The sequence below is a fragment of the Halichoeres trimaculatus genome, unplaced genomic scaffold (assembly GCF_033239565.1).
Source record: "Halichoeres trimaculatus isolate MK-OKI-2021-1 unplaced genomic scaffold, fHalTri1.1 fHalTri1_scaffold_13, whole genome shotgun sequence".
In the NCBI taxonomy this organism is placed as follows: domain Eukaryota; kingdom Metazoa; phylum Chordata; class Actinopteri; order Labriformes; family Labridae; genus Halichoeres; species Halichoeres trimaculatus.
The window spans coordinates 19,179,000-19,191,663 of record NW_027437191.1 but is presented as its reverse complement, the minus strand read 5'-3'; the positions used below and the strand labels follow the sequence as shown (position 1 = coordinate 19,191,663).

The window sequence follows — 12,664 nt, the reverse complement described above, 5'->3', positions numbered from 1 at the left end:
CCGGACAGCTGTTCAAACACGGTGATGTAACGGCAACAGACAGCGCTGTGAATACCAGCAGGAGAGCCATTAGATCATCAGAGTGTGAGGATTCAAACATACAGAAGCTCACAGTGGTCAGAGCTGGGCCAAAGGCCAAACAGCTACAAGGTGGTTTGGATGAGTCCCTCAAGAGTGCTATTTAAAATTTATTTAAACCCTGAAGGGGATCTTAGGATAAATAACTATAAAAGGCAGAGATAACTTAGTGAACTAAGCAGTTCATATGGCACATCAATGAATATGTAAATGTAAATAAATGGCTTGTTTAGGGCTGAAACATGTTAAATTTATCAAGAAAATAAGAAATTCATACTGTAGTCATCCAAAAGGAGAAGTGATCAACTTGGATCAAATCTGTACAGAGAGATTAGTCGGACCAGACTGTGGGTTTGCAGTTTTGCCCATCAAGTTAACATTTCATCACTTGAAGAAGATGTAATGTTAGCAGAATGAGCAAGCATAACTTTGACTAAAGCCAACTTGAAATTCTTAGACAACGAGGTCAGAATGTCTTCACAACATCTGCTGTGGTCAGTACCGACCAAAAGTTGCCCTGAGGAAAGAAAGCTGGTGAACCAGAGAAAGGCTCATTGATGCCGGAGCTCGAATCACTGAAAAGAGATGAAAGTGATGAAGGAATTAAGGAACACAATGCATCAGCTGTGCATCCTGTGGCCATCTACACATGTAGTCAGGTATTTTCAAAAACTAAAAATATCCCCCACCCATTCATTTTTTAAGAACACTTTCATCTACACGCACCGTAAAAATCCGCAAATAAGTGTGGCTCGAAGCATGCTAAACCTATATTTGGCAGTGTTGTTCAGATGTGAAACCTGTGCTGGCGAATCAGAATGATGCACTGTCATTCAGCTGTCACCTTTGAAACTTTGTTTTCCCTGTTTCCCAGAGTTTTGCAAAATCTTCGCTTTGACTGAAGTTTTCATAAAAAAAATGTTTTTAGTGACGTAAAACTGCAGCTTAGTGTGGATGACAGACATAAACGTATAAAAATATATGCGGATTCCTGAATACTGAGCTATGTGTTGACATGGCCTGAAACAAGGAATGCACCAACATCTAAATTTTGTCCGAAACCAATATCCAATATTTATATTGCTGTTATAGCTGATAACCAATATTTACTGAAATCAATATTGGTAAAAAACAATTTGAGATGATGTGTCGAGGTTGTTCAGAGAGAAACAGTGGCACAATTGTGAGAAAAGACTACCATGAAGAGGATCAAAGGATGGAGCACTCGAGATGAACGTGATCAAAAAAGTATGTTTCTTCCTGTTTTTGGATGCAAAACAGGAAGAGAGACATAAAAGAAGAGGGTCCACTCTTCTTGAGGGGTTTTGGTGTTTACATAGTCATAGAAAACAATATTATTTGGGCTTTGAAAGATCATTCAAGATGCTCTGAAAATGTCCAGTAGCTGATGAGTACACATCGGCTGATACTGATATGTTTAAAAAAATGACCAACATCAACCGATACCGATATATCGTGCATCCCTACCCATGACTAGTCGGGATGTCATGCGGATCCCCTGTTCTAGAGAATTATGACCATGTCCCCCTGAACTTACCTCAGTACAGCGTCTGTTGGATGTGCTGGACAACAGAGTCGAATGCATGGAGGCCACACCTTTGGAGTTACAGGAATAAAAGGATGTGCTCCTAACATCTTGGTGTCAGATACCACAGCAGTACAGCAGAGGTCAAGTGGATTCTGTCTAGTCAGGTCAGGCAGCTTTAAGAAGGGAGGCCTACACTGTGGTGATGGTATTGCTGATCGGTGATTCAGTGTTAAATAGTTAGAATTCAATGTGTTGTGTGTGTGTGTGACTGACTGATGCAGAGATGGTTCATGTTTTTGAAACAGTGGGAGAAGATCCTGCTCATTCCACGTTATCAATCTGTGTATGTTGGTGTACAAATGTGTGTGTGGGCTGTTGTTTGTCAGCAGTAACCACAGCATGCATCACACACTGTCAGCCCTCTTTGTTGGCTCACAGCGGCGTGTCTTATCTGCAGGGCCCATCTGGAGAACGAGAAGAAGAAGAGGGAGGCCATCGAGAGAGAGAAGGAGCAAATGGAGCAGGAGAAGCAGGAGCTGATGATGAGGCTCGTACAGTTTGAGGAGAAGACCAAGAAAGCAGAGAGAGGTGAGGAGAGAGCCATGTAGGTCGCTGAGAGTGAAGCAAACAGGCTGTGTGCGCTTGTTTTGTAAACACTGAGTGGTGAAAGCTGCTGGAGGTTAAAAATATGAGCTAAATACAAAATGAGTGATAATAAAATTTTCTTCTTTTGTTGAGCTGATTAAAGTTCATTTATCGACTATATATACTGCCAAAAACAAATCTTGTTAAAGTTAGTGGGACTTTTCGGTCTTGTTTCATCTGTTTGTGATTGTCTCAACTTTGCCTACAGGCAAAAAAAAAAATCTGATATTTCACTGAAGTAAAATTTAGTTGCTTTATTGTTTAAATTTCAGTGTTGACAGGAATATCTTAGGGAAACAGGCAACAACAAACTCCCCATCAGGGAAACTTTCAGATGATACATGCACAAATACAAATTTGAATGTATCTTACTATTTTGGTGCAGCAGAGTTTTTTATCCTTCTGATAGGGCGAGGGGTTGAATCTACTTCTTTACCTCAAAAGACATTCAAAAGAGCATCAATGCTGAAATTTTCTGTACTTTTCATTCAGTTTTCTTTCTTCTTCACTGAGCACATATTTCCAATATGCTAGAAAGTGAGAGCCACCGACAGGTCAGGAAAGTGTTTAGAAAACGTTCCTGTAGAAGGAGCTCAAGCTGTTTTTCACACTTAAGTTTTTGATTTCACACACACACACAGATTTTCTTTTAACATTTAACAGCAGTTCATTAAAGATTAGCTCAGCCTGATTTAAATTTCAGCCGAGAGTTTCTCAGACAGGACAGCCCTCTGGCCTTTATCCTGTTGGCTGACACTGTGTGTTTATGTCGGCTTAACGTTACGTGTTAGCTGCCCCTGGCTGGAGGATCACACTCCTTTTAAGTACTTTATCCGGTTCACTTTGACACATTAAGCCCTGCATTAAGTCTGAATAGAGCAGACCCCATGAAACTAACATTTATTTTTCTTTTTTCACACTCTTTTTATTCAGTTTTTAGTTTGAATTGAAAGGCATACATATGTATATATAGATAAAATAAAAATGATGTTCAAAAATAAATAAATAAATAAAAAAGTAAATTTGTGAAAAGCTAACAAACTAAAATGGAGAAAAACGGGTAAAAAACTAACTGTAAATAATAATATCAATAATAATAATTGTAATAATAAGATGACATAATAATAAAAATTAAGATATGTAAATAAAGTAAGAATATATACTTAAAGAAATACTAAAAAAATAATAAATAGAAAATAAAATTATTAAAAAATATATAATTTTTTTTAGCAGTTCCAAACACATTCAGAGGGATTGAACACAAAGGCATGATTAAAAAAGCTGATAAAAAAAAATAAATAAAAAAGAAGGATGCTCTTAATAAGTTGAGGAACAGGAACAGCTTCCACTATGCTATATTGTGAAACTGAAAAGTATTTACAACATCAAAAAATGGCTTCCAAATCCTAAAAAAAAAAACTAGTATTAGATCCCCGCAGTGTGTGTCTTATCCTCTCAAGCTTTGAACAGATATTTTTTTAAGTGAACTGTGGAGCGCTGCATGGAGACATACTCAGATCCATGAATCTCTGTGTCTTTGAGTATCTTATGAACTGTCAGGAAAAAAAAGGATCTACACCAGCAGCTTAGCATTTGTCTCACGAGTCTCCTGTCTACCATCTCGATTTTAGATCTTCAGGAGCAGCTCCAGAGGGCCATAATGCTGGACCAGGAGCGAAGGAAAGCAGAGGAAGAGGCAGCTCGTCTGGAGGGAGAGCGCCAGGCCGCCCTGCTGGCCAAAGAGGAGCTGGCTCGCCAGGCCGAGGACCAGAAGAAGAGTCAGGAGCAGCTGGTCAGTATTTCATGACTCTGTGCTGAAACAAAGCACATTATACAAAGTTTTTGCAGATGCTGCTCTTTTTATCATCTTAAACTTCTAGGACAGATCTTTCCTGTTGGGGGGGTGTATGGAGCAGTGTGTGAATAGTGTCCAGCTGGACAACAACCCACTGCCCCAGACAAACTGTCCTTTTCACCTAGAGTCACTCACTCGTGGACCACCCACAAGACTGTGAGCTGCTCCATCTCCCACTTTAACAGCCTCCACAGTAAATCTGTGTTTACCACACAGTCACAAACACCTGCTGTGACACCCTGCCTCCTTAAACCCTATTAAGAGGCTTGTGCAGTGGATTAAGTCACATCCACTGACTGTGACAGAAAAGACACGCAGCCCTCCTGTTAGAACGTCTTCACTTTTTCATAACAGTTCACTGAGTCTCTGCAGCACCAGTGTTCCAGCTCAACACCCCTCACATAATTTCAGGGCAGAGTGCTCCGCTGTATGAGTGTGTTCAGGGTCCTCACAGACGTTCACAGCTACAGCACGTGTAGTCTTTAACGCTGAGCCTCTGGTTAGTTCAGTGTGGTGAAAGACAAGCTGTCCACATTGTAATGATGGTGAGAAAGAATGTACCACAACAGCCAGTGTCTGATTTCATCAGGAGGCTCCACTCCAAAGCTTCTTTCATACCTGGAGTATTCTGTGCTCACTTTTGTTCTCTCCTCTAATGGGGGCTCTAAGTTTAGTGAATTATAAATACTCAGCTGGAGAAGCTTCTTGTTTAGAGTTCGTACATTGAAAAAAAAAATCTCTATTTGCAGAGTGTTATTTACAAGATTTTAGCTCACTGAAAAGATGTTCTCTGTCTCCCTTCCTCCTACGTGTAGCTGTTTAGTTTCTCCTGTAATCACTACAGTCAGTGTCTTTCATTAGTGCATCTGCAGCACACAATACAAAGGCTGCTGAAATATCTATCAAAAAGAAAGTTGCAGTGAAGTTACTGTAAAAAATAATTTGAACCTTTTAGAAAATGAAAGAAACAGTTGCTTTGACACTTTTTAGTGGATAGAACAAGACCAGAGGGCCGCTAAGCCAAGCTGCTGCTAGTTTTACAAGTTTAAGGTGCTCAGCATGTTTATAAGCTCAGCCCCTTGAAGTCATGTTAGCAGGGTTGTAACCCTTCATTAACCAAGTATCATACAGGCCACCTGGAGTTTTTTCTTTTACATTTCAGTCTCAAAAGAGTCTGAAATAATGCCTGGAAGGCCCATCTTCTCTTCTTTCGGGAAGTGTTTGAATTTTTTCAAATCTCCCAAATGTTTGAAGAGTTATGGTAATGGATGCACTTGTAAAATGAGAACAGCTTGCATCAGTTATTGCCTGTGATTGGAAGGTTGAACCCCGGGTATCACTGTCTTGAATTTTCTTGCTAGCCTAAATGTTTGAGGAGTTACGATAATTTAAAGAGCACCTGTAAAGTGGAAGCGCTGGTGCTCCTGTGGGTTTCAAGAGTTTAAGGCCCCGTTTACACGACAAGGTTTCATCTAAAAACGCTAAAACGCAGTGAAAAAAAATCTGCGTTTACACGGAAACGCAGAGGGACTGAAAACGCTGTGTGTTTCTCTGTATCTGGACTGAGGCCTCTGATCTTAGTCTCAAAGAGCCAGCCTGATTTAATTCAGCTCTATGTTCTTATCCACCCACTTTTATGTGTCTGTGTTTTTTGTTAAAGAAAGCATTTCTTCCTGCTCTTTTCAGGCTGCCGAGCTTTCAGAGTTCACATCGAAGATCAATCAGCTGGAGGAGGCCAAGAGGTTGAAGGAGGCTGAGGCAGACTCATGGCAGCTCAGGGTAAGTCCTGTAGTGCACAGAGCAACATATTGAGCTGCTCTCAAATATTTCTGTTATCAGAGGCGTTAATTCACATCAGAACAGCTGCAGGGTCTGGAGTCAGATTACTTTTCACTTTTTATTACATTTAAAACCTAAAACTCGAGTTAGTGATTGTGACTTTCTGTTCTTGAGCTCTAGAATCAAAATACACAAAACAGACTCATAAGAAAAAGGCATGCAGATTCATTGCTAATTTTTTTTGGTGCATATTTCTGTTAGTGTGTGTAAACATTTCTAAACATAAAAGTAATCAGATTCCATGCCACAGCTCAGAGAGAGTAACACCTCCATCCTCTCTGTGGTTTTTCTTTGCTAAGGCTAAGGAAGCCCAGGACGATCTGGTTAAGACCAAGGAAGAGCTGCACATGGTGATGACGACACCCCTTCCCCCTCCACCTCCCCCTCCTCAAATGTACGACCACATGGACGACAACAGCGACAGCGAGGAGAACACCAGCACGCACAGTGCCGACCTGCAGATGGAAGGCATCAACGACCACCGCAACGAGGAGGATCGCCTCACAGAGGCCGAGAAGAACGAGCGTGTGCAGAAACAACTGAAGGTGAGGACTCTGAAAACTGAAGTAGAAATGAAGAACAAACATTTTTTTACTTTGTTTCACAGGATGTGAAGAGCAGCTGTCTGTGCTCCCTTTAGGATGGTTTTACACAAATTAAAAAAGAGATACTATTCAACATATTGTATGTTGGTTTTAATGTGAGAAGCAGAAACCTGTCGTGCTGCAATGGAACGCTGACTTTCAACAAAATCCAACAGTTGATGACGGACATGTCTCTCACTTCAAACGGTCAAATCTTACAGTGCAGACATAGGACGCTTGGTTAGGCAGCTACTTTCAAAATCTGATTTTTAGCAAAAACAGCCTTATTCAGCATAATATAAGCACCTGACAAATCCAGAAAAATGTCTTATTTCAAGATATAACAAAACTGGTGCCTGAACTGCTTATTGATTGTCAAAAAGTTTGCCAGTGAGATAAGATGTACTTGTTTAACATTTTTCTGATTTCAAGGAATTTTCGTACATCGTTGGCAGATTTTTTTACTCTGTAAAAGCATCTTTTTTTGTCTTTTAATATTTTGAATAAGACTTTTTTCTGCACTTGTTAGGTGAGTGTGGCTCACTCTGCAAAAAACTGAGATCTTATCAAATTTTTTTGTCTTATTTTCAGTGAAAAAAGTATTTTTAGACTTAATGTGAGCCACATTCACTTGACCCACCCAGAAAAATGTTTTGTTTCAGTTTATTATAAGACAAAAATGAGGTCTGAATTGCTTGTAATGAGTATAATAATCTGCCAGTGGGGTAAGAAAATGTACTTTTATTAAGACTTTATTCTAGTCTTGATGTCAGGTTGAGTCTAAAAAGATTTTTTCTTCACTGAAAAAAAAAAAACACTTGATAAGATCTCAGTTTTCTACAGCATATATTAAATCTAAAAAGACAATATTTGCAAAAAGTGAGAAACACTTGCTTAGATTTCAGTTTTTGCAGTTTTACTTAAACTCGGTGTAAACGTTTGGCATGGAAACATCTAGTGTTTAAAGCTGAATGAGTAATGTTATCCACTGTGATTAATACTGATTCAACAACAGCTGGATGATATCGTTTAGAAAGGCTGACATTTTGACTGTTTTTAGAGGAAAACTGGTGTCAAGATGACAAGTGATTCAGTGCAGCATTAGTTAAGCAAAGTAGAAGAAGACAGCGATCAATATATTCAACATACCCTAAACATTCCTCACTGAAGTTTGAAGAAAGCTACTCAGCAGATTTGGAAGTGGGCCCTGGATCTGCTCCTGCCAGCCAGCCAAAAGTACTTGTCAAACCCACAAACCCCAGTTTGAACACACAGGCGCATGGTTATCCAAGCATTATAGAATAGAATAGAATAGAATAGAACTTTATTGTCATTGTAACAAGTTCAACAAAATTGAAGTCACAGCAGCAATCAAGAAAACAAAAGTAAGAAAGTATATAGAAAGTGCAAAAAGGTCCATAAGAAAATAGATGATGACAGCTTGTCCATCATTCTCCAGTTCAGCCAGCCTCCACCTCCACAGGGTCCAGGACTGAGCTTCTTCAGTCATGCTCCATCTCTGTCTCCTGTATCCTGTCTGCTCACAGCAGGTGAAGCTCTTCCAATGTGGCGTTGGTGTCTGATGTTAGCTCCATTAGCCATGCCTGTGAATAGCATGATGCTACTCTGCCCTCTGGTATTCCCTCTGTTGCTGGGTTAGCACAGTTAGCTCATCCATCTTATTGGAGATAGATCTTATGTTCCCAATAACAATGGATGGAAGGACAGGTCCATGTCCTCACTTCTTAGCTCACACCTGAGAACCAGCACGTCGTCCTCACCTCCTTCTCCTCACCTTGTGAGAAGACATCAGGCCTTACACCAGTTAGCATTGACATGCTACAGGCTGCTAACAGCTGAGTTCACATGTAAACAATGCAGCCATGGTGACATGTAGGATCTCCAGACAAACACAGGACAAAAAGTAGTAAAAATATCACTGAAGCCACAAAAAGTTTGGTGTCCATGACCAACAAATGAGCCAAACAAAAGGCCGTCGTAGCCAACAGGGCGGCGCCTATTAACTCTTGAAAATGCAAATGTTGAAAGACGATGAGTGGCTAACCTGGGGTGACAGAGGGTACATGGCTTTCTGAGAGTCACACTTTCTTTTTGAGGGACAGTTTTGTTTACAATATGTCATATTGGAAGTGACATGATCAGGAGTTGTGATCTGTCAGCATGCGTTAATGCAGCCGGGTGAGGCAATAATTGATCTGTGTTATTGACTCATGAACTGTCATGGATCATCTGTCCTTCACGGTCAAAGGAGGCTCATCCCTCTTGAAAAACTTTTGCTGTGATCCAATTCACCTGGTTTCCAGCATACAGTAACATTCCAATACATCGTATCACTTCTTAAACTCATCAGATTAGTTTTTGACCTCAATTTAAAAGGTCAGCACATTAATCCCTGATAGTCGTTATTATTTGTGGTCGCACAACCACACCTTTTCAAACCAACCTGATTAAAACCAAAGCAAATAAGCAAAAGCGCCAAAGTTTGTTTAAACCAACCTGAACAGGTTTGATGAGATGCACCCTTATTTTTCTCTGTGTAACCATCCCACGCCCTCGCTGAAGGCATTCTCACATTTATTCTCATTTTCTTTATTTTAACACTACACAGCGAGGTCTGCTGTGGTTTTATGCTCATAGAAAACTTGCTGCTGAAAATTTTGAAGTTTATTTTAACACATCCTCTTCTTTCCTGGCCCTCAGGCTTTGACCTCAGAGCTGGCTCTGGCACGTGATGAATCCAAGAACACCCCGATGGATTTCCTCCACAGCGATAACGTGCGACAGGGCCGAGACAAGTACAAGACCCTGCGACAGATCCGACAGGGCAACACCAAGCAGAGGATCGACGAATTTGAGGCCTTATAAGCAGCCTTCAGATATTCTCCCTTTCTGAATGGTCCTTTAACCCCCCCACCTCTGCTGACACACATCTACACACACACACACACACACACACACACACACAATTTCATGTATACCACAAATGCCAGTTGCACATTAAACTGGAGCAGTATAAGCACAGCAGAAGCATTGCTTACGGAGAGACGCGCTCCTGTTGTGGGTTTGTCTAGCAGTATGCAGGGCTTTGCAAATCCTCTGAACACAACTTAGTGCCAAAACCTTTCTCTTCTTAGTGTTTCACATCTTATTTGTGTATTTGAATGTGTCTTATTTGATCAATTCAGACCAAATTGTTCTTTTTTTCTATCCAGCGGTGTGATGAAGCAGTGGGACTAGCCAAATTTAATTATTATTTCAGAATGTGCACAATAATAATCAAAGCAGTGCTTGTTTTTGACATCTGTTGGAAAAAAGGAACTCAGAAAGGGGAAAACAGTGTAAGCAGAAACATGTTTATTTGAGTTTTCCATTATATTTGAACACTTCCATTTATGTTTATTATTGCTAAACAATAGTTTAAATCATGCCTAGTTTGATATTTATACTGTATATGGGATATTAAAAAGGGTATTTCATCTTGGTTTGTATATTTTTGCTGTTTTGCTATCTACTTATAATAAAAACATTTGATATGTTCAAAGGTTTTATATATTGACCAAATAATAGAAGTCTTATATTCCACTAACTTTTACTTTAGATCACTAAATTAAAGAGATATAATTGTAAATTATTTTTTTTACTGCAGGAAATGTCCAGCTAAATGCCATTAAATCAGTCAAGGCTCACTGAGGTACTTTGGTTAGTTTTTTGCAGTGCAGTTCACAGAAGGCTGAGGTTTACCTTCAGAGATCTGTGTTGACTGGGACACTTAGGTTTGTTGTTATATTTTATTTTTCTCTTCTGTGTCATGTCAATGTTGAGTTACAGATGATCATCGTGTTCTGCTGCCCTCCTAAGTGGCCTTTCTCTCTGGATAGTCCTTCTGTAGGGCTCGCTCCCAGACAGTTGGTCCTCATTTATAAACAAAGTTCACGGTCATGATAAAAAAAAAGATGTCACTTTGAAACTTTGAGTTGTTTTAGTGTTAGACCTCGACTGAGGTTAAAGTGAGGATTGAGGTGAAGTTTATAGAGTATAAAGGGTTTTTATTTTGCAGCTCAGTCACAATAGACTGACTCAGACAGTATGACACTGACCTCTCCTCTCTGTGGACATGCTGTAGCATCTACCAACACTGTAATGTACACGCAGCTCTGCTGGCCTTCGTCCCTGAGCAGGATTTTATAATGAGGTGTTATACATTTGACAATAAAGAAAAATTCTGATTTCACATTTTTTTGTTTTTTACTTTGCAGACTCAAAAACACTCACACGTGAAATATCCCCGTCAACATGCTGTTGTATGATCGCAATGCTGCTTGGCTCATTTGTTTTGTATTCCAGTAAAGTTTTTCACACTATCACGAAAACATTGTTAAAAGCATTTGATTTCAAATGAAAAATGAGCTAACCCATCAACACGCAGATAAAATTGGTAGGATGAAGTAAGAAAAGAAAAAAACATAAAAAAGATTAAAGCAATATATGATAAAAATATATGTGCATAATGATGGCAGTGATTTATAATAATGCTAGTAAGTATGATAATGACATAAATTAGAGTCTTAAAAAAACATTAAAAAAAATATCTGGTCAGTGTAACGATAACAATAAGAAAAATAGGATAAAAATGAGGAATAAAAATGAGTCATTATGCGCTTGTGGGAAAACAGCATGCTAATCTGCTGAACCCTTAAATTTCATCACATTTGTGCCAAAAGGCCCGCTGACGTTACAGCACTTGTTGTACATCCTGGCCTGGTTTCCATGGATACAAGAGAGAAGGCAAGGTTAAAAGAGAATTCCAGGTCAGTGACATCACCATCCTCTTTCACAGCAAAGCAATGCTGCCTCTTTTTGAAAAAAAAAACAAAAAAAACTACCTCTTCTTCTTTTTCTTCTTCATGGCACAGTGAAACCAGAGCCTGAGCATGACTTTCACACGCTGCTTACATGGGGACAAGAAAGACTTCATTGTACCCAGGATGAGGAAATGCTGAAGAGTCCAGCCGCATGAACTGCTCATTCTGAAACGAACCACTTCCTGTGACTGCCGGGTGCGCCTGCAGATTTCATTTCAGAGAAATATTAGCCCACTTTCTTTCCCAGTAATTTCATTTTCATGGATGTGAAACTGCTTATTTCCTAGTTATATTACTATAGTGGCACTATCTCTTTTATTAAACTAAGCATTTCAAGATTATTATGGGTCTTTAATGCAACAATTATCCATTGAGTTTAAAAGGTATAACCAGCCTGAATACTGACCTTTAAAAAGTTTCAAGGACTACATCACCTGCATTGGCCTACTACATATGTGTAACACTGGATACTAAAAACACAGGATTAGCTTGGAGCAGGGCTGAAACTACCTTGTCAGCTCCTGGTTTTGAGACAAATAATCAAGACTTTCAAGTACACTCTGACTTCAAAGTTTTTTCCTTTCTTTCTCTTCCACAATCTTTAAAATTATCTGTGTGTTTATTTATAGTTAACTGTTAGCTTCAGCAAAACTCTGTTTTGCTGCTAATTGCTAGCTTGAATACAGCTTTACAATATTAAAGTCAAAATCATGGAGGATTCAAATATGAATCAAAAACAGCAACATTTTAAAATAATATTTAAAAAGTAAGCTAATTCATCAACTCTGCCTCTAGTGTGTTGATGTCAATTGCTCTACAAAGTTTCAGTGCGCCATCTAGTGTCGAAGTTGTTACCCCCAGAACTGAGTGAAGACTGTTGAATTATGGGTCACAATGTGTATTGTACAAGTGGACTGTGTGACCAGTGGAACGTGAATTTCCCTAGCCCTAACCCTAACCCTAACCCTGACCAACCCTAACCCTAACCCTAACCCTAACCCTAAAACCTAACCCAAACCCTAACCCTGACCCAAACAGTAATGCTATCACTAACAGTAACCCTAACCCTAACCCTAACAACCCTAACCCCAACCCTTACAATAACCCTACAGAAACCCTTACCCTAACCACAACCCTTACCCTAACCACAACCATAATTCAACCCTAACCCTAACCCTAATTTAACCCTAATTCAACCCTAACCCTAACCACAACCGTAATTCAACCCTCA

The 12,664-nt window shown here is 39.5% G+C and overlaps 1 protein-coding gene across 4 annotated transcripts in view; it reads left to right on the top strand.

The window, feature by feature from the left end:
• ezrb (ezrin b) overlaps positions 1–10,839 on the top strand; it is a 40,630-nt gene extending 29,791 nt beyond the window's left edge. For all 4 annotated transcript variants that reach the window (XM_074685357.1, XM_074685355.1, XM_074685356.1 and 1 more), the window contains exons 10-14: positions 2,085–2,215; positions 3,904–4,064; positions 5,814–5,906; positions 6,266–6,511; positions 9,272–10,839. In XM_074685357.1, coding sequence (XP_074541458.1) covers positions 2,085–2,215; positions 3,904–4,064; positions 5,814–5,906; positions 6,266–6,511; positions 9,272–9,436 — 796 coding nt within the window. In that variant the 3' untranslated portion in view covers positions 9,437–10,839. The remainder of the gene's footprint in view (positions 1–2,084; positions 2,216–3,903; positions 4,065–5,813; positions 5,907–6,265; positions 6,512–9,271) is intronic.
• The last annotated feature ends 1,825 nt before the right edge of the window (positions 10,840–12,664 follow it).